Source organism: Tupaia chinensis, unplaced genomic scaffold (assembly GCF_000334495.1).
Source record: "Tupaia chinensis unplaced genomic scaffold, TupChi_1.0 Scaffold000612_1, whole genome shotgun sequence".
NCBI classification, from domain to species: domain Eukaryota; kingdom Metazoa; phylum Chordata; class Mammalia; order Scandentia; family Tupaiidae; genus Tupaia; species Tupaia belangeri.
In genome coordinates, this window is record NW_006160131.1 from 4,072,990 (window position 1) to 4,093,252 (window position 20,263).

The following is a 20,263-nucleotide window of genomic DNA, read 5'->3' on the forward strand; positions in this document are numbered from 1 at the left end:
GGAGGGGAGCCGAAGGCACCGGGGGGGCAGAAGCACATCCATACCTGTGGCTTGGCAGACACAGGTGGGCTCTGTAACAAAGGAGTTCAGTGGAAGGGCGGCCCCGGGCCCACCTAAGGGACAAGGAGGGAGGAGGAGTCCCCTGCCTCTGATCCAATCCGCAGAACCCACAGAAGAGACGGGGCCACCGAGGAGTGGAAGGCGGAAGGCATCTCCTCCCAGAGGTTGACACCGTTCCATCCGCATCCGACAGCCAAGGTCAGATGACTTAGATTGCAAAAGTGTCATTTTGAAATACTCAAGGGACAGCAAACATGATAACAAAAAGAGGCAGAAAAAATAGAAAGAAGCCACTGGCCAGCAGCTCCATAGCTCCCTTCCCAGGTCACTCAGTGGTGTCGGGGTCATGGATTCCTGTGGGGTCTCTGCTCTGCCCTAGCATGGAGCTCTGAGGACACTCAGGGATGAGGGAGGCCAGCATGTGTGGGAGCACAGTGACCAATCAGAGAACACGTCCACCTGCCCCACCCGTCCTGACGTAGTGTCCCCACCCCTCATGAGAAAGTCCCCTGAATGTGCTGTCCACATTCCAACAGAAAATTGGGACCAGAGAGAATTCCTGGCCTCCAGACCCTGAGTCATTCCCACACCTCCAAGGAGGGAGCCATTCCTGGGACCCATCTGTGGCCGCCAGCACCCATCCATGGCTGCCAGCACCTGCCCTCCCGTGGCCTCAGTCGCAAAGAAGAACAGGGCCCCCTGCCCTCAGGCCTGAGGTTCCTTCACCAGCCTCTGCTTTCTCCGCAGAGCTCCCGGCCCACAGCAACCTCTGCACTCCCTGTCTCCAGGCCTGTGCCTTCAAAAGCTGCGTCTTGGTCTCCGCTAGGACAGAGCGTCGCAGACTGGGTAATGAATAAGGAACAGCACTGCACTGGCTCACAGCTCTGCAGCCTTGGGGCCCCGCCGCGTGGCACCAGAGGCTGGCGGGCACATCCCATAGCTGCAGGGCAGCGGCGGAGAGCACCACATGGCCCGGTAATGTAAGAGACAGAGGAGATGGGGCTGAGCTCGTCCTGTGGGGGGGCAGAGCCTTGTGACCCAGCCACCTCTTCATGTGCCACCAAGGCAGTTAACGGCACCTCCAAACCACAGTGGTCCCCACTAGGTAGCTTTCTCCGGGGAGGAGAGACAGGCTTCCAAGCGGGAGAGATCGGCTGGGGCAACACGGGGAGGTACCAGGTGGGAGCAGGGTGGGGCAGGTCGCAGCCACAGCGAACTCAGCACTCCTAAGGGAGGAAGGGGGAGACAGGGGCGGGGCAGGACTGCAAGGCAGCTCCGAGAAGGCCCAGCCCGAGGGCCAGTGGTGGTTAAGATGCTCGAACTACTACCTGGAGGACCACAGTTCAAGTCCTAGACTCGGAATTTTGAAAAAAATTACTCTGGGCACATGCACTTGCATGCCCAAAATCCTGACAAGAGAACAGAGGAGAAGCGGGTGATTTCTCACTTTTCCTCCCTCTGTCTCTCTCCAGCAAGTGCAGGCACCCTGTGGCAAAAGCCCTTTATAAAAAAAAAAAATGTTTTAAATCCAAGTCAGGACAATGGGGAGTCCAGAGGACAGACAGTGTGCCTCCCAAGGGAGCCTGTGTGGGGCAAACCTGGCCCTCTGGGACCCTGGCATGTGCTGTCACTGCTGGGAGAGGGTAGCTCAGGGCGGCCGAGCCGGCTTCCCCCTTCGGTGCCACCCTCGCAGACGGGAGACTGGGAAGCACCCACCACGGCAACCCGAAAGCAAATGCTTTGGGGGAAAAGGCCTTTAAACAGAACACCACACTCAGTCCTGAGATCGGCCCTACCCGTGACCAGCCTGTGGTCAGAAGCTTCATAAGGCTGTGACCGAGGAAGGGCATGGAAGGAACAGCCCTGCACACCAGAGAGCTCCTACTGGTGCTCCACAAAACGGCGGCCGTGGCCCAACGGTGCCTGTCGTGGTTGTGTTCGACTCACGCGCCGATAAAAGGCCAAAGGAGTCGCCAGTACATTCAAGCCACAACACTAACAACCAGGTTTTCAGTTTACCTTCAAGACAGACACCCACCACAGAACTCCCATTCCAGCTCGCCGCGGGCCGCACCACCAACTGTCTGGCGCCGTGCCCACTCCGCCCTGGGCCCTGCCAGCCTGGCTCCCCGGAGGGGCTTCCTGACTTCCTTACGGGTCCATTGAAGCCATTTGTGGTCATTCCACTTCTTAGGAAGCAGGAAAGGGAGCACACAGAGAACCAAACACAAGTTCCGAGAAATTAAAATAGGAGAGGGAAAATGAAAAATTCGATAAAATAGTCGGAGGACAAGTTTAGAAAAAACTTCTCAGAAAAGAAATGAATTATAAAAAGGAAAAGATTAGAAAGCAAACGGATCCATCTGGAGACTGATCCAAGCAGTTAAGAATTCCAGAATGAAGAAACAGGAAATGATGAGAGAAAAATCATACAGACCTGGGCCGGCCCCATGGTCTCGTGGTTAAGGGAGCAGGAATCCACATGGCTGCCCACAGTTGGAATCCCACCCCTGGCAGGTTGAGAAGCATGCTGAGCATGCGTGTGTGCCCAAAGTCCCAAAGGGGGGAAAGACGAAGGAGAAGGGGTTGCGGCATGACCATCCTCCACGAAGGGTACTTTCCTCCCTCCCAGCCCCAGCCGGTCTCTCTCTGGCAAATGCCCACACCCTCTAGCAAATTTAAGTAAATAAAAATAAATAAAAATAATAAAAAGACCTATAGACTACCCCAAATAGTCCATGAAAAATCCTCCAATGACATGCATTCTTGTGAAAATTTGAAACTCCTACAGGTAGAGGGAAAAATCTTGAAAGCTTCCAAAGTGGGGGGAGAAAGGCACATTAAAAAGGATGGAGAATCAGTACAGTCGGCCAGCTCCATGGCATAGTGGCAATGTCCTACTTGAGAGAAACCGGACCTCGCGGGGTCACACAGTTCAAATCCCCAGCCCGGTTGGCCTGAAACACCAGGCATGCACATGGGCGCCCAGGACCCAGCAGGCTGGAGGGCTGCAGGAAGGGGGCCTGGGTGTAGCCACATGTGTGTGCGTGTCCCAGATCCCAACAGGACAGAGAAATGGAAAGGGATTACAGTGTGATCGCACTACACTGGGGAGGGGGTTCTCTCTCTCCCTCTCCCTCCCTCCCTCTCTCTCTCTCGCCCCCTCCCTCACTCTCTCCCTCCCTCCCTACCTCTCTCTCTCTCTCTGGTGAGCATAGGTATATACTCTCACAATGAACATAGATTTATAAATGTATAGACATATTTTCTAAAATAGAATAAAATAAACCATGAAGAACAGCAGGCTGTGCCACTCAGAGGATGGAGGTGGGTGCTAGAAGCAGCAGTCCTGCAGCAGGGGGTGTCTCTGGGAGCAGGAGTCAGCGCGGGGTAGGGAGGCACAGGCAGGAGGTTGCTGCTTGGAACTTGGCTCTGCTAAAATTCTGCGAAATGAATCCGAAACCCAAACCAAGCCCTCTAATTTAAACAGAAGAGTGTTTGCATCCCAGGGAAGTCTGGAGAGAGGCAGCCGAGCTGCTCCACAAGGCACAGGGGACACGGCAACTGCTCTCTGCCACCACGGCCCGGCCTCCTTCTCCATTGTGGGTCAATGGGGCTGCTGCAGCTCCAGCCATCAAGTTCACATTCTGGTCGACAGGATGGAAGATGGAAAAATGGGGAAAGATGAAAACAGGTGCACACCAGTTATTTTTTTAGGACATGCCCCTCCCAAGCTACGATATAACATTTCTGCTGAAACTCGCTGGGCAGAGCCAAGACCCAGGATCACTTTTAGATGCATGGGAGGCTAGGAAATCCTCCCTTTTCTGCAGTCAGGAGTCAGCTAGAGAAGAGAAGAATCTCTGCCACTGGCTGGTACGTAACGTTTCAAATGATATACCGGTACTGCATAAAAAGTAAAAGCTGGACAAAAGGAATGCGTGTGAGCTGCCCATAGACAACCGGAGAGCAAAAGCCGGGCCACAAACAGGGGCGAGGGCTGTGCCCGCCTCCCTCCTCCCACCACAGGGGATCGGGAGCAGGGCCCCGGGAGGAATTACAGGAAGGGAGTCTGGCAGCGCTCTCCTGCAGGGCCCGCACCAATTCTGACTCCTCCCCAGCCTTCCACACTCAGACCACCCTGTGAAGAAAATCAGGTCTCAGATGTCCCCACCCCGCCACCTTACAGGTAAGGGAACTGGCTCTCTGAGGTGACAGAACTGCTACCTAAGGAATCTAAGGACCATTGTCTCTCCTCCAAGGGGCCTGGGTGGCTAGCACAGCCTCTGGACAGGCCCACAGCGGGTCAGCCGATAAGCCACGAGAAGCGCCCTATGTGAGCACAAGGTCAACGACAGCGAGGCCGAGGCTGGCGGGAGGAGCAGCCGGTCTCCCAGGAAGTCGGCCTGCCAGGGCTGAGAGGGTGCAGGGGCAGCCAGGGAGGGGGCCTGGGCAAACACCAGCGCAGCAGTTTCCAGACAAAGAGAAAGGGCTGCTGGGCCCAGAGGTGGGGCCTGCGCTGCACAGTCATTTCAGTCCTCAAAGGGCTTTTGTCAAGGCGAGGCTGAGCCTGAGCACGTCGGATTCCAAGCTTTCCCCTTCCAGTTCCCCAGAGCCAGAGGGGAAGTCACTCAGTGCTGCTCTAGTGCTCTGTCCCCTGCGTCCCATCTGAGGGTCACAAAGTGCCCCCCAACATTGCTGAAGAAACCTGCAGACCCTCCGAGTCGACCTCGGGGCAGTCATTTCCTCCCCCCGAGCCCCATGCGGGGACCCCGGTGGGCACTGTGGTCCCGGAGGAGAAGGAGGGGTTTGGCAGAGGTCAGAAGAGCTCGCTGTCCCCAGAGCCCCCCTAGCCAGGTCTGCATGCAACGGGCCCGTGGGGAGCAGCCACAGCCGGCCGGAAGGGCCAGGCAGGCTGTGAGGACAAGCCCCCCACGCCCTGAGGCATGGCCACTGAAGGCCTCGGGGCCACAGAGGTAGAGAGGGCGGTGGGAGATTCCAGAAGCTCCAAGGAAGGGGTCCAGGAGGAAACGAACCCCACACACAAGAGGCACGTGAGCAGGAGGAAGAGGCCACCGACCCGGACACCACAGCCCAGAGAACACGCAGCTGACGACTGAATGTACTCCGCCACTTCCCAGCGCTCGGGAAAGCTCGTGGGGGTTCCGGCTACTGCGCCGTGCCACGCCCAGCGCTGCCAAGACACGCCTGCGTCCTCCATGTGGACACCACACGCTGGGTGGCCGCTTTGAACCACACTGCACCCCGCAAAGATGTGTGACGATTACTGTCAACTGGAAACTACAACTGAAAGCGGAAGTTAGGACCAGCCTGTGGCCTAGGAGTTAAGGCCCAGCCCTGGTGGCTTGAGACACACACCAGACGTGACCTGCGAGCCCCACGTCCAGGCGGGGTGGAGAAATGGAGGAGAAGGGATTGCGGTGGGACTGCGCCCATCGGGGTGCTCTCTCACGTTCCCTTTCCAGCTCTCTGGTGAGCGCATGTGCCTTCTGGCAAATTTTTAAAGTAATAACATAATTTTTAAATAATTATTTATTCATTCATTTTTTTTTTTAATTTGACCAGAGAGAGACAGAGGGCGAGAGTGAGAGAGAGAGGAAGTGAGAAAGCAAGCCACCAGATTCAGGACTTGAACCTGGTCAGCTATGTGGGAGTGTCCAGCGCCTTAACCACCACGCCACCTGCTGGTCCCAATTTTTTTTCCCCCACGCCCCCCGGTGGTGCTCATTTTTTTTTTTTTTTTTTTTTTTGGATAAAGGGAGGCAGCAGGAAATACTATTGGGTCATTGGAAAAGTTGTGCTACATTTTTGCATAAATACATCATAACTTTTCTAAAGATCCAATAAATAAATTCACCTTTAGCCCCGAGAAGGAAAGAATCCAGGCCCAGCCAGGTGGTACAGTAGGTAAGGCAGCTGGATCCCACATGGCCAACTGAGTAGTTCGAGTCCCAGCCCCGGTGGCTGGAAACACATGCTGAGTACTTTCGTGTGCGTCCCCAGGAGCGTGAGAAGAGAATGGAGCAGGGACTGCCACGCGACCACTCTACCACAGGTACTTTCTCACCTTCCCTCCTCTCTGCCCTCTAGCAAAAGAAGAAGAAGAACAGTACAGACAGGTCAGAGAAAACCCGGCAGAGGGCAGGGCAGCAGGGGGCAGAGGCCGGCAGCAGAGACTCAGCCCAGGGTTTCAAACTCAGCATCTTCCAGGCAGGACTCTGCCCCACTCATCCCACCGCCCTCCGAGGGAATCCCATGTCAGGGGGAGAATCTAGGTGGAGCCGGTCAAAGCCTGGGCGTCAGGAAACAAGAGCAGGGGCAGGCTGCAGGGGCTCGGTGTGGGGGCGTGCTGGGACGTAACTCAGCAGAGAGACATCGGAGGAACTTCTCACAGCCCCGTTGGGGCCTGCAGGTGAAGCAGCTTCGAAAGTTAGGGGACTTCTAGAGGAGGGTGCCACAGAAGCAATTGGGGAAGCAGTGCAGGCCTGGCCTCCTCCTTCCTGGCCTCCTTCTCCAAATCAGGGCCAAGCAGGGACCCTCGGTCCAGCCCTGGCCTCCGTGACAACACCCAGGACTAAGCCCTGCTGGTCTTGACCCTTCCTAGACTCCCCCAGTGTGATGAACCCTCCCAGTGTGTGAGTTTTTGCTCTGACCCAATTTAAATCTTCTGGAGCCCACTCTCACCCCACCCAGCCTCCAGAACAATACCGTCTTACTGGAGAGCTCAGTAAATAGTTTAGTGTTGTACTTGACTTGATCATGTCTAGTTAAGGAGATTTACAAAGAAAACATAATAAATGCAAGACAATATACAAATAAGCACTAAATGATACCCCACACAAATAAAAGTTATAAATCTTGAAGGAACATTGAAAAGAAAAAGTGAATCAGAAAGAAGGGGCATTAATCTCAGAAGGCTGCTTGGAGGAGGTGAGTGTTGAACAGCTACTGAGAGAAAACAGAGTTTGAGTTTTTACAACAGAATATTTTCACTGTAAGTGACAGCAATCTACTGGGCTGTTGGAAAAATCATGACACATTTTTGCATAGAAAAATATGGCATGCCTTTTCTGACAACCCAATAATTCAAAGTAACTTCAGCCAAAGGAGGAGAGGAATAAAAAGGGAGGAAGAGAGGGAGGAGGAAAAGATAAGGAGAAAAAAGTAGAGGGTACTGAGCTGGCGTGGGTAATGGGAAGGAAGCCTGGCTGTACCCAGCAGCTCGAATGGTACCACCGGGGTACCATCCACTGCTCTGCGCTTGCTTTGCTGGGTGACAGCTTCATTTCCAGGCAGACTTCCTGCAGGGCGGCTGCCCAGACTCAAATCCTGCAGCCTTGCAACCCCAGCAAGAAGAGAAAGCTTCCCTCTTCTCATAGTTGAGGGGGGATTACAAACAAAACAAAACCACTTGTGCTGGAGCAGCTACTGGGGGTTGAGTACTGCAGCCTAACCCTATCCATCCCGACCGGACACGCCTCATTGGTCTTCCCGGCAGTGTGCTCCCACCTGCAGCTGCAGGGTCAGGGGCTTTGACTGACACAGGCCAGCCTGAGCCAGGTGAGGCCAGCCCCTCTCCAGTCATGATGTCCAAGATCTCCTGAGGAAACTAGATGTGCTTGTCAAAAGAGAAAGATGGGGGACCAGCAGGTGGTGTGGAGGTTAAGGTGCTGGACACTCCCACATGGCTGACCACAGTTCAAGTCCTGGACCTGGTGGCTTGCTTTCTCACTTTCTCTCTCTCTCTGTCTCCCTCTGGTCAAATTAAAAAATAAATGAATGAATAAATAAAATGATTCTTAAAAAAAAAAAAAAGAGGGAGAGAAAGATGAATCGGACACAGGGCAGCAAAACTCAGGAGGGCTCAGCAAGCACTCAGCACGGGGACAGAGGGAGGGTGGCGCCCTTGTACCAAGGGCCTCTGGGCCTGGGACCTGCCCTTCTGTCTAATGGCCCCTCTTTTTCCAAGGCACACATATGAAGGTGCCCAGCCCCGCGTGGGGTTCGAAAGCTCGAGGCTCCTAGAGCAAGAGCCGGTCCTGGCCTCCCTCTTCTAACTGCCCACCACCTGCTGTAGCCAAGATTCCCAGCCCTGAGGGCCTCCCAGCCCTGCAGCAAGGTCTGCAGGTGTCCACGGGTGATGTGGAGGCCAAGTGTCTACACCAGCAGCCCTGAGGGCCCGCACCTCGCAGCTGGCGCCGAGTGCTCCCAGATCTTCCCCGGCAGATCCCGCTCCTCAGGGCGCTGAGCGAAGCGATCGACACTCCTGACATACTGATTTTATTCTTTCGTGTCTATCACAATGTACACTTGCTGCTGCTTTTGTTTAGGTTTCTGTCATAGGGCACATGTGGTCATTGGCGACAGATGCTAAGAGGGAAACCGAGAAATCACCCTCGGGGGGATGGCCACGCCACAAGCCCATCTCCCTCCTCCTCCTAGGATTTTGTGCACGCACACACACGTGTGTGATTTTCAAGTCACCAGGATTGGGCCTCGAACCATGGTCGACCGTGTGGGAGTCCAGTGTCCTAACCTCCAAGGCAGCTGCTGCCCTTCACAACATGTTTTTAACCACTAGCTCGCCTGTGTCTCCCACGGCCACTGTCCGAACCCAGGCACGGTCGCACTTCCTGCAGCAGGCGCAAGGGTGCAGGGTCGGGGTTCAGCTGCTCAGCGCCCGCCTGGGGGCGTCCAAATCTGCCCAACATGCTCCCCCGCAGCTCCCATAGCTGCTTCCCCCTCACCCGGAAGGGGGGAGACCAGAGCAGAGGGAGGGACTACACAGTGCAGAGGGCTCGGCCAGGACTCGGAGGCAAAGGGTCGGGCTCTCAGCCGTGACAGGAGCAGGTCATTTTTGTGGCTTCCGACTCAGTTTTCCCACTGGCAAAATGGGGGTGAAAGGGATCGCTTCCAGGAGGCGAGCAAGTCTTCGCTAGAGCTTCACCCTCCCGACTCTGCCAAGGCCAAGACAGTCCACATCGGGCCAGCCTTTGTGCAGGAAAGGCTCCAGACTGCAGGCCCACCCAGGACATGGAACTCCGGTCACGCCAGGCCTGCAGTTCCCTGACTGCAGGGGGGCCAGCCATCGGCTGCAGGACTGGAGGCAGCTGTGACTCTCAGAGGGCAGGAGCTGCCCGGAGGGCCTTCTACTCACATCTGCAAACACCAAAGTGAGGGGCCCCGAGGCCTCCAGACCAACCAGTGCGAATGTCACCCCGGTTTGTAAAGACCACAGAGGGCCCGCCAAGGCACAGCGCCAACACAACAGAAAGGGCCTGCATTCTGGGACCTCCCCGGGCTGGCTGGACGTGGTGAGGCCCGTGATCCTGGAGCTGCGACAGGAGGAGTGGCAGCAGAAGACCCTGTGGGGCGGGGGAGGGGGCCTCGCTCTCACTGTCTCTCAGAAAGAAAGAAACTTTAGAGAATAAAAACACCCCACAGAGATGGAGAGTCTGCGCTGTATGGGAGGAGCTGGAAGAGAACTGGGCACAGAGAGGTCAGGAGAGGCGAGAGGGGGCTTCGGGGTGTTAGTCTGGGACCCCGACGCTACTCCAGTGCACGCGTGTGCGCGTACACATGTGTGCAGTAGACAAGGAACGGAAACACCTTCTGCATACTAGGCTGGGGAGAACGCCACTAACTGTAAGGGTCAGAGCTCACTGAGGGGTGAGAGTGACTTTGAGGCCTGTGTGCAGAAAGAGCTTGAGAGAACAGAGCTCAGGAAGTCCTTTGGATGGGGTTAGAGCAAGTCCTGGCAGTTGTGACATGATTTTGGTTGCGGTGGCAGCCACCCAAGTCAGACCAGCTTAAGCCAGCAAGGGGAAACTACTGGCTCACTTGGTTGGAAAGGTCCGGGGTTCCAGCTTCAGGCATAGCAGGGCCCAGGCTCGGACAGTGCAGCGAGGACCAGCCATCTCCTCTCCTGCCTCAGCTCTGCTTCCTTCCCTGCCGGCTCCATCCCCCGCAGCCTGAAGCCTCCCTCCTGCCAGCACTCACCACTCACAAGGAAAAGAGCGCCTCCTCCCACCACGGACTCGCTGGCCCCACCCACAGTCCCTGTGCCCAGGGAGAAGGGACACACCGCCTGAGCAGCCCTTGAGCAGGTAGGGAGTCTGATATACCGGTGGGAATTCAGGTGGTCTGGGCTGGAAATTAAAAAGGGAATTGTGGGGATGTAAATGGAGCCCAGGGCTCCTCACCCTGCACCAACCAGCCCTGGGGGCTGGAAAGCATTACCTCTCATGAACCCCAGCTTTCTCCTCTGTAAAAGAAGGTGACAAGACCGGCTGCAGATGGCCGCCATGGAGACCAGGCCAGACAGCGTGCAGAGCACCTGGCTCAGCAAATGCTCTTCCTTCCCCATTGTTCCCCCTCCAGACTGCGGCCCCGCTCCTCCTGCAGCATCACTCTGTATCCCTGGGAGTGCCTGGCAGAGGAGACGAGAGGTGGCCTGCACCTGTTCACTCCCCGTGCCCCACTCTGCCATGGCAGACAGGGGCTGGGTGTGCCAGGAGCCAGTCAAGGGCCAGGACTGGGCTGGGGCTGGGGCCACAGAAGAACACCTTCAGCTTGGAACGGCAGGTAGGGATGGGGTCAGGACAATCCATGGGGAAAGTGGGGACAGGAAGGGAGGAACAGCAACAGACGGTCACAGAAATGACCTGCGGGGTCACCAGGGGCCGGGCTGGGTGGGAACCACCCCTGGCTCCAAGAGGAATTCTCTCCTTTTTTGCTGTCCTAATTGCCAGAGGGCCCACATGCTTACCAGAGAGAAACAGAGACAGAGAGAGAGGGAGAAAGTGCCCCCCGGGTGGCGTGGCCACATCCCTGTTCCACCTGTTGGGATTTTGGACATGCCTTCATGCGTGCCCAGTGTGTTTTTCAAGTCACTGGGGCTGGGACTCGAACCACAGTTGGCCATGTGATATCCAACTCCCTTAACCAGTAGGCTGCAGGAAATTCCTCAGAACCGCCCCACCCACTGTGCCTGGACAGGGCTATAACACGCCCCAGCAATAACGCCCCAGTCAAGGGGTGCTGACCTCTGAAATGGCAGGAAGCAGTACGGAAGGAAGAGCCCAGAGGAAAACAGGGAGGCCGGAGGCTGGGGCACTCCAGGGAAGCCCGGCTGCTCTTCCCACCCAGAACTCGGCCAGCGCAGTGAGTCCCCTTGACCCGCCGTGGGATAAAGACCCGTGTCTCTCCCACACACAGGCCAAGCCCTGAGGGCCTCGTGGAGGGCTGAGGCCCACAAGGAGCCCTGATGGGCATCCCCATAGCAGGGGCCTGGGAGGGGCCTGTTCACACACGTGTTCAGGGTTCATGCAGACATGGCACCCCCCCAGAAAGTGCCCCAAGCCCACCCCTGGCTCCTCACCCACCATCCTGGAGAGGGTGGGCAGCTACAGTACTCCCACCCACGGAGCCTGTCCACGGGAGGAAAAGGAGCATGCTGAGCGAGACCTGCTCTCAGCCTCAGAGGTCCCTGCGCTCACGCCTCCTCTGCTGCCATGCAGACACCCTCGCACAACCGGACACCTGGAGCCTTAAAGCCCTGATGCGGCCAGTGCTCAGAGGGGGCCCCGTGGTCTCAGCCCTGGGCACTGGGGACACTGTCCATGACAATGTCCCTCAGACCTGGACACCTAAAACCATGGGCCATGCTCAAATCCTTCCCAACTGGCACCCTCACACACTGCCCATGCTGACCCTCAGACCCAGGCGCCCTCACCCACTGCCCACGCTGACCCTCAGACCCAGGCGCCCTCCCCAACTGCCCGCACTGACCCTCAGACCCAGGCGCCCTCCCCCACTGCCCACGCTGACCCTCAGACCCGGGTGCCCTCACCCACTGCCCACGCTGACCCTCAGACCCGGGCACCCTCCCCAACTGCCCGCACTGACCCTCAGACATGGGTGCCCTCACCCACTGCCCACGCTGACCCTCAGACCCGGGTGCCCTCCCTCACTGCCCACGCTGACCCTCAGACCCAGGAGGCCTCCCCCTCTGCCCACGCTGACCCTCAGACCCGGGCGCCCTCCCCCACTGCCCACGCTGACCCTCAGACCTGGGCGCCCTCCCTCACTGCCCGCGCTGACCCTCAGACCCGGGCGCCCTCCCCCACTGCCCGCGCTGACCCTCAGACCCGGGCGCCCTCCCCCACTGCCCACACTGACCCTCAGACCTGGCTGCCGTCTATACAGAGCAGGCTCCTCCATGCTCTGGGTCTTTGCAGCTGGCCACATCGGCTGGGTCTGGAGCCAAGACAGACTGGACCAGGTGGGCGTCTCAGAGACAGTGGCTGGGACTTAGCAGCTCGGAGCACCGCAGACAGGCAAGTGCAGGTGCTTTTGCAGAGCAGCGAGGCTCCCCTTCTGGTGCCTCTCCTCCTTCCCTCACCAGAGGCAGGTCTTCTCTGTCCAGCCCTCCTTTCCCACCTCCAGGCCCTTGCTCATGTCCCTCGGCACAGATGCTGGACTCTCATCTACTGGATTCTCACCTGTTTTCCAAGGTGTGGCTGGGGGAAGCCTGTCTGCTCCGGGAAGCCTTCCAGACCCCTCTTCTGATGGCGGGAGTAGTTACCGCCTATTTCACAACCTGAATCCGCGATGGCCCTCTGGTATAACATTCGTTCAACTGACTCTATGCAACAAAAAGCATTAGGTGTTTCTTCTGTTGGGGCGCCAAGACGGGCATCCCCCAGAGATGGCAGTCCTGACCCGATGGGCACCCAGAACCAGAGCCCGTGCAGGATCTCGGCGGCGACCCCTCCCAGCAGGCCATGCGGCTGTGCAGACCAGAGCTCACCAGCCTGCGGCCCAGAGGGCTCCAATTCTACAGGCAAGAAACGGAGGCTTGGAATCGGGCGGCTGGCTACCACTGGAACCACTGGAACCTGGATCCCAGGTCTGTGTGACCCCAGAACCTACCGGGGTTCCCTCTCATCCCACTACCTCTCACGCTAGGCTTTCAGTGGCGAAGCAGTAACTGACTCATGGTCCGGCTGTACTTTTCTGCCCCTGTCTGCCTCTGCACCCCTTCTCTCCCTACCTGGTGCGCAAGCCCGCGGGGGCTGTGCATTCTCAGCTGCTTCCTGCGTTTCTGGGAAGCTCTCGTCCTCGCTCTACCTTTATTTCCCTTCCAATCCGAGCAGCGAATTCGTTTCCTATTCCATAGCGCCACCTGGTGGCCACGGAGAGCACCGCGCGTGTTTGATCAAATGGGCAGAGAGAGGATCCGGTCTGAAGGCAACCGGGATCTCACAGCAACACCCGCTTCCCCTGCAGTGCACTCTTCTCTCACACTCACACTCACACTCACACTCACACTCACTCCCCTGTGCCCTCCGGCTTAGGAAGGAGATGTGAAAGGCTCCGTCAGCACCAGCTGGTTCTGATGGCTGCTGAGCACATCCAGCACAGAGCAGGGAGGCCGGTCCTCAGCACAGTCCTCCTGGCCAGCAGGCCCCAGGGAAGAGCCATCAGCGGGAGGGGACGACTGCAGCGCTAGCCTGGCCAGTGGAGGGTGGGCTTACCCCAAGGCCTCAGCCCGGCGCCTCTGTCCTCTAACTCAGGGGAAAACGTGTGGCAAACACTCCTCACTCCGCTGACAGCACTTTAAGACACTGATTCAGAATTTGAAATTGTACATACTGGATTTTTTAAAAAATTCTTTTCACATCAATGTTCATATATTACAAAACCAAGCTAAAAAATCTGGGTGTTAAAATGTTAATGAGGGTTATTTGTGAGTGGTGAGATTTTTTATATATCTTTCTATATATTCCAACTTTCCTAGTTATCCTGGCATACTTTCATTGCAGGGAGAAAAAGCCATGTTCATCTCTTTGGAAAGTAGAAACCGCACCTGCAGCGCTCTGAGGAGCAGTGGCACAGAACTAGCCTGAAGGCCAAAGGTCAGGTCATACACTCACAATGACTGTCCTGGGTCAGTCCCTGCCAGGCCCGCCATTCTGTCCTCCATAAACTAGAGATGGTTCCAGCTGCCAAGCTCACAGTTTTGCTGCAAGGTTTAAATAAGGTCATAGGAATAAAATCACTAATAAAAAATATTCGCTAAATATTCCTTGAGTGAATGTTTATATAGTTGCTTTGGTTTCATTGTTAGTTTTTGCTGTAGGGTGTGTGCTACCTGGTCCAGGATTTGAACGGCACAGCCAGCCATGTGAAATCCAGTGTCTTAACCTCCAGGCCACCGGCTGGCCCTGTATAGTGGTTAATATACTCAAGATTGAGCAATTCAATGTGATGGAAACTCAGCTCAATTCTCTTTAAGAAAAGGAAAGGGAGGGGCCAGCAGGTGACGTGGTGGTTCAGGCTCTGACTCCCACGTTGCCAGCCACAATCTGATCTGGACCCGGTGGCTTGAAACTCAGGCCTGGCACATGTGTGTGGTGCCCAAAATCCCAAGAGAAGGGGTTGCAGCATACCCACACCCACAGGGTGATTTCTCACTTTCTCTCTTACTGTCTCTGTCTCTCTTCAGTGAGTACATATGCCCTATGGCAAATGACGCATAGCCACACCCACAGGGTGATTTCTCACTTTCTTACTGTCTCTGTCTCTCTTCAGTGAGTACATATGCCCTATGGCAAAAGTCTTAGGAGAAAAGAAGAGAGAAGAAAAGGAAAGGAAAGAGAAAAGAAAAGAAGAAAAGAAAAGAAAAGAAAAAAAAAGAAAAGAAAAGAAAAGAGAAGAGAGGGAAGGGATATTTAATCATAAAGCTAAACACTAACGTTTGGGTCTCTGGCACAGTCCCATCAGGGTGCTCCAACAGGGTCATCGGAAATCTGCTTTATCATCCGGGGCTTTCTGCTGGCCCAGCTCTCCCGCAGGCATTTGGCTCCCGAGGTGGCACTTCAGCAGGCTCTGCTCCTGCGTGCTCTCAGGCCCTCCAGCAGGGAAGCTTCTCTCCCAGTAATTCCAGCAGAAGTCGCCCAGCCCCTGGTCAAACGCTAAAGCAGTAGCGGTGACTGCAGGCTTGGGGTGGCCGGCACTCCTCCAGGCGGGAGGGTCAGGATCTGCCCTGCCAGGACCCTGATTATTTGTAGTGTTTCCCAAAGGAAATGAGATGAGCTCTGAATGCACGTTAATCAAGGACCAGAGCGGAAGGCTGTCTCTACCTCGCAGGAAGTTCTATTAGCCTAACCGCCTATGGGAGGAGCCACGCGGCAGTGGGGTTCGTGGGGCCGTGTAGTCTGCACAGTGGGGTCTGCGGATGGTTCCTCCTGTAGCCAGGTCACTCTGTGACCAGGGAGCAGCTGCCAGCAGGGTCTCAGTGCCTCCTCGGGCAGTGTTGGAACAGAACGAGGTATGGGGGTCACCATGACAGGAGGTGATAGGACTTGGAGAGTGTGGGTGCAAGTCCTATTTAGAGGGTGCATGGCAGTGCCTTGTGAGGCAGGCCCTGTGCTAGTAGGTCTTCTATAAGAGATCCTGATTTTTTTAAAGAATTATTTATTTTTATTTATTATTATTACTTTTAAATTTGATTAGAGAAAGAGAGAGAAAATGAGAAAGGAAGTTACCTGGTCTGGGACTCGAACCACAGTCTGTCATGTGGGAGTCCAGCACCTTAACCACCATGCCATCTACCGGCCCCTCCCAATTATTTTTTTAATTTGCCAGGAGAGATCCTGATTATTTTAAAGAATTATTTATTTTTATTTATTATTATTACTTTTAAATTTGATTAGAGAAAGAGAGAGAAAATGAGAAAGGAAGTTACCTGGTCTGGGACTCGAACCACAGTCTGTCATGTGGGAGTCCAGCACCTTAACCACCATGCCATCTACCGGCCCCTCCCAATTATTTTTTTAATTTGCCAGAGGGTATGTACAATCACCAGGGAGAAAGAAAGAGACAGAGGGAAAGTGAGAAATTACACACACACACACACACACACACAACTAGGTCCAGGATATGTGGGATCCAGCTGCCCTCACCACCACACCACCGACTGGCTTGAAATCTCCCATTTATTCAGTGTTAAAAGTTAGGGCCAGGCCCATAGGCTAGTCAAAAATACAAATGTCTACAGTAATGGCTGACGTTTGTATCACGCTCTGACCCACCAGGTGCTAATAAATCATGTCGAGAATACCCTCCTCTCCCCTTTCTCTCTGCCCTCCTCGCTCTTTCTCTATCCCATAGACCAAAGAAAAGCTGTGGTGATGACCACACGCCCGTGACCTGCGCGCCGCCGTGAGAAAGCACCGAGCGGTACACACGGATCGTGCCGCAATGCGGCTACCAGAAACACATTCAGACACTTTCCAGTTTTGTTCAATCCTGAAAAAGGAAGGCAGGATGCATACATGCTATGATACGGACAGACCTTGAACACGCGTGCACGGCGGAAGGGCAGACACAGAGGGTCACACAGCGTAAGACCCCATTTATGAGGTACTCCAGATAGGCAGAAAGCACTCGGGTTTGGGCCTGGGTCTGGGGTCTGCGCCTAGTGGGTGCGAGGTTTTCTTCTGGGTGATAAAAAGTGTGGGGCGACTGTACTACATGGGCCACCAACGGCCCATGGTGAGATGGTAAATTTCCTGTACGTTTGACCTCAATATTTTCTTTTAGAGCTTTTGCTATAGGGCACATGCGTTCACCAAAGGGACAGAAAGCGAGAAATCACCCCCCAGGGGCAATGGCCACACCGCAATCCCCTCTCCTCCATTCTCCTCTCAGGTTCTTGGGCACGCACAGGCGCCCAACGGGAGCTTTAAGTCGCTGGATCCCAGACACAAACCGTTGACAAGTACCCAAGAGTCCAGCGACATAACCATTATGCCATCTGCTGGTCCTGACCTCATATATTTTAAACGTTTTTTTAAAATATGCCCCTAGCCAAATAAAATATACCTGGGGGCTCAACAGGACAAGTTTTAAATTCTAGTCAAACAGCCCCTAAAGTCCCTTTTCACACGCTCACACTCTGCACTTCCAAGAACCAAAATGTCGCCTCCAGGCCAGGGCCCAACTGACCACAGCGTGGAGCAGGGAAGACAGAGGCTTCTGTCTCCTCTGAGCAGATCCTCCCAAAGATCATTCAAGGCCAGAAAATAAAAGTCTGCTCGAGCTGGAAGCAGGCCAGGGGTTTTCTCTCTTCTTTTTTCAAACTGCCCTTTGCCACAATGAAGGGCAAGGAGTTGCATCTGGGTGACAGCAAAGGGACTTTGTTGACACAGCCCAACTCCAATTTTTGTGAAGTTAATAATTAGGCTGTCATCCCTCTGCTCTGGAGCAATTAGGGGCCTACAGAGGGGCTGCATGGGCTCTATTATCAAGGGAAATTATAAATAGAAAAGGGCCCCGCTGGGGGGCTTCTGCACAGCATCCCCCCTGCCCTCTGTGCAGCGTCTCAGCAAGCCTGGCTGTGTTGACTCGGCTCTGGTTGACAGCTTGAATCCCAGCTGCCCTCCTTGCTATAGGGCACATGCGTTCACCAAAGGGACAGAAAGCGAGAAATCACCCCCCAGGGGCAATGGCCGCCCTGCATTCCCCTCTCCTCCATTCTCCTCTCAGGTTCTTGGGCACGCACAGGCGCCCAACGGGAGCTTTAAGTCGCTGGATCCCAGACACAAACCGTTGACAAGTACCCAAGAGTCCAGCGACATAACCATTATGCCATCTGCTGGTCCTGACCTCATATATTTTAAACGTTTTTTTAAAATATGCCCCTAGCCAAATAAAATATACCTGGGGGCTCAACAGGACAAGTTTTAAATTCTAGTCAAACAGCCCCTAAAGTCCCTTTTCACACGCTCACACTCTGCACTTCCAAGAACCAAAATGTCGCCTCCAGGCCAGGGCCCAACTGACCACAGCGTGGAGCAGGGAAGACAGAGGCTTCTGTCTCCTCTGAGCAGATCCTCCCAAAGATCATTCAAGGCCAGAAAATAAAAGTCTGCTCGAGCTGGAAGCAGGCCAGGGGTTTTCTCTCTTCTTTTTTCAAACTGCCCTTTGCCACAATGAAGGGCAAGGAGTTGCATCTGGGTGACAGCAAAGGGACTTTGTTGACACAGCCCAACTCCAATTTTTGTGAAGTTAATAATTAGGCTGTCATCCCTCTGCTCTGGAGCAATTAGGGGCCTACAGAGGGGCTGCATGGGCTCTATTATCAAGGGAAATTATAAATAGAAAAGGGCCCCGCTGGGGGGCTTCTGCACAGCATCCCCCCTGCCCTCTGTGCAGCGTCTCAGCAAGCCTGGCTGTGTTGACTCGGCTCTGGTTGACAGCTTGAATCCCAGCTGCCATCCGAAAGGCCTCTAAATTCTGCCTCTGTCATCCCAGCCTGACTTTTTACGCTGTCCAGAGCAGGGCCATGCCGCCCAGCTGAGCCGCAGGAGACCTGGGTGAGATAAAGGCCTTTGTTTAAGTCGCCTCCGACTCCAGGGTCTGAAGGTGTCTGGTGCTGAGCAGAAAGAACTGGGCTCAGCCGGACAGGCCAGGGTGTCAGGGACAGCGAGTGACAACCTGCTCAGTGATTGCCCCAGGTCAAGGCAGGTTCCCAGTCAGGAGGGGAAGCCCCTGCAGGTACAGCTGTGGCAGGAGGCAGCCCCAGTTCTAAGGGTCTTCCCTCCGCTTGCCTGCTTCACCCAACATGTGGGCACACTCTTAATCAGACCGGACGGACACAGTTCATAGTTGAAGAAGAAAACGCATTCGTCACTTCAAGAGGATATTGGGGTATGTAACTCTCAGGGCCAGCAGGTAGCATGGAGGTTAAGATGGCTGGATCCCACATGGATGACTACGCAGTTAGAGTTCCAGGCTTGGTGACCTGAAAATCATGCTGGACATGTGTGCGTGCATGCCCAAGATCCCGAGAAGAGAATGGAGGAGAAGGGACTGCAGTGTGGCCATCCCTTCAGAGAGTGATTTCTCACTTTCCCTCTCTCTCCCCAATGAGCAAACTCACCCTATGGCAAAAAAGATCAAAAAAAAAAAAAAAACAAATAAATAAACAACACTGAGCAGACCCAGCCTTGGCAGAAGTATCACCCTGATCAATAGTGTGAGAGCCACGTGGCTGACACAGGTTCGGATCCTGCGTCGACCTGAAATACAGTGGGCGCTCAACCTCGCGGTCCTGACTAACTGGAAGGACTGACGAGACTCCAGGAGGGTCTCCCTCGCTCTCACGTGTGTGCATGCAAATGTACTTGCACTGCCTCATGAAATAAATACAAAATAAACGTGATTAAATGAAAATGAAAACTGCAAGCAGGGGTCAGCATTTGGCATCTGGACTCGCACATGGTCCACTACAATTTGAGTCCTGGACCCAGCGGCTTGAAAATCATGCCAGGCACATGTGTGTATGCCCAAAATCCCAAGAGGAGAAGGTGAAGGGATTGTGGCATGGCCTTCCCCACTTGGGGGAGTGATTTCTCACTTTCTCTCTCTCCCTCTCTGGGGAAAAAAAAAAAAAAGCCTGTGTTCAGACTAAATGAGGTGCTTCCACAGGGTGACACTTGGCAGCTCTGGTGTGGAGGGATGCTCTGGCTCACCGACCCTTCCTCTGGCCTCACTGGTTTTGGTCTGAGTCAAAGTCCCACCCTTCTCTCCCAGTATCTTTCCACACAGCAGTCATGAGAGAGGAGATGGTCCACAGCCCAAGGACCTATGCTCAAAGCTGGGCTCTTCCAACAGCTGTGTGACTTGGGACGAGTCACTGACCTACGCTGGGCCCCAGCTTTCTCATCTGTCAACTTGAGATGACCTTTCCTGTGTCACAGGGTTGTTGGGGACCTGAATGGAATGGATACAGGACCAGCTTGGTAGACTGTCACACGCCTCACAGAATGGGCCACCTTGCCCAGGCAGTAGCAGCCTGTGCTCCACTGGGGCGGATAGAAGGAAAGGGCTCCAGCCCTGGGCAGCCCGCTGTCCATCTCACAGCTGCCTCCCTGGCGCTCCTCCCTGGTGGAGACCACCCGCTCTGGCGTGTGCTTACTCCTGCACGTGATGCAAATTTCACAATCAGAGAAACGAAAAATATGGAAAACCAACAACCCTCATACCCACATCAATAACTTGGTGCACAATCAATAATGCAATTCTTTCTTCATACAAAGACAGAAGTCATTTATGGTATGTCTTCCCCAAGAGGAGTCCGGTGCACCTCACAGCCACCTCTCGCCCCGTGTCC

At 54.9% G+C, this 20,263-nt stretch overlaps 1 protein-coding gene across 1 annotated transcript in view; it reads right to left on the reverse strand.

Moving 5' to 3' along the window:
- The window catches only part of LOC102480620 (uncharacterized), a 22,502-nt gene extending 7,615 nt beyond the window's left edge, over positions 1–14,887 (reverse strand). Inside the window, exons 1-3 of the mRNA XM_006158944.1 lie at positions 14,841–14,887; positions 13,469–13,595; positions 12,585–12,980 (exon numbers count right to left, since the gene is read on the reverse strand). Coding sequence (XP_006159006.1) covers positions 12,585–12,980; positions 13,469–13,595; positions 14,841–14,887 — 570 coding nt within the window. The remainder of the gene's footprint in view (positions 1–12,584; positions 12,981–13,468; positions 13,596–14,840) is intronic.
- Between the last annotated feature and the right edge of the window lie 5,376 nt (positions 14,888–20,263).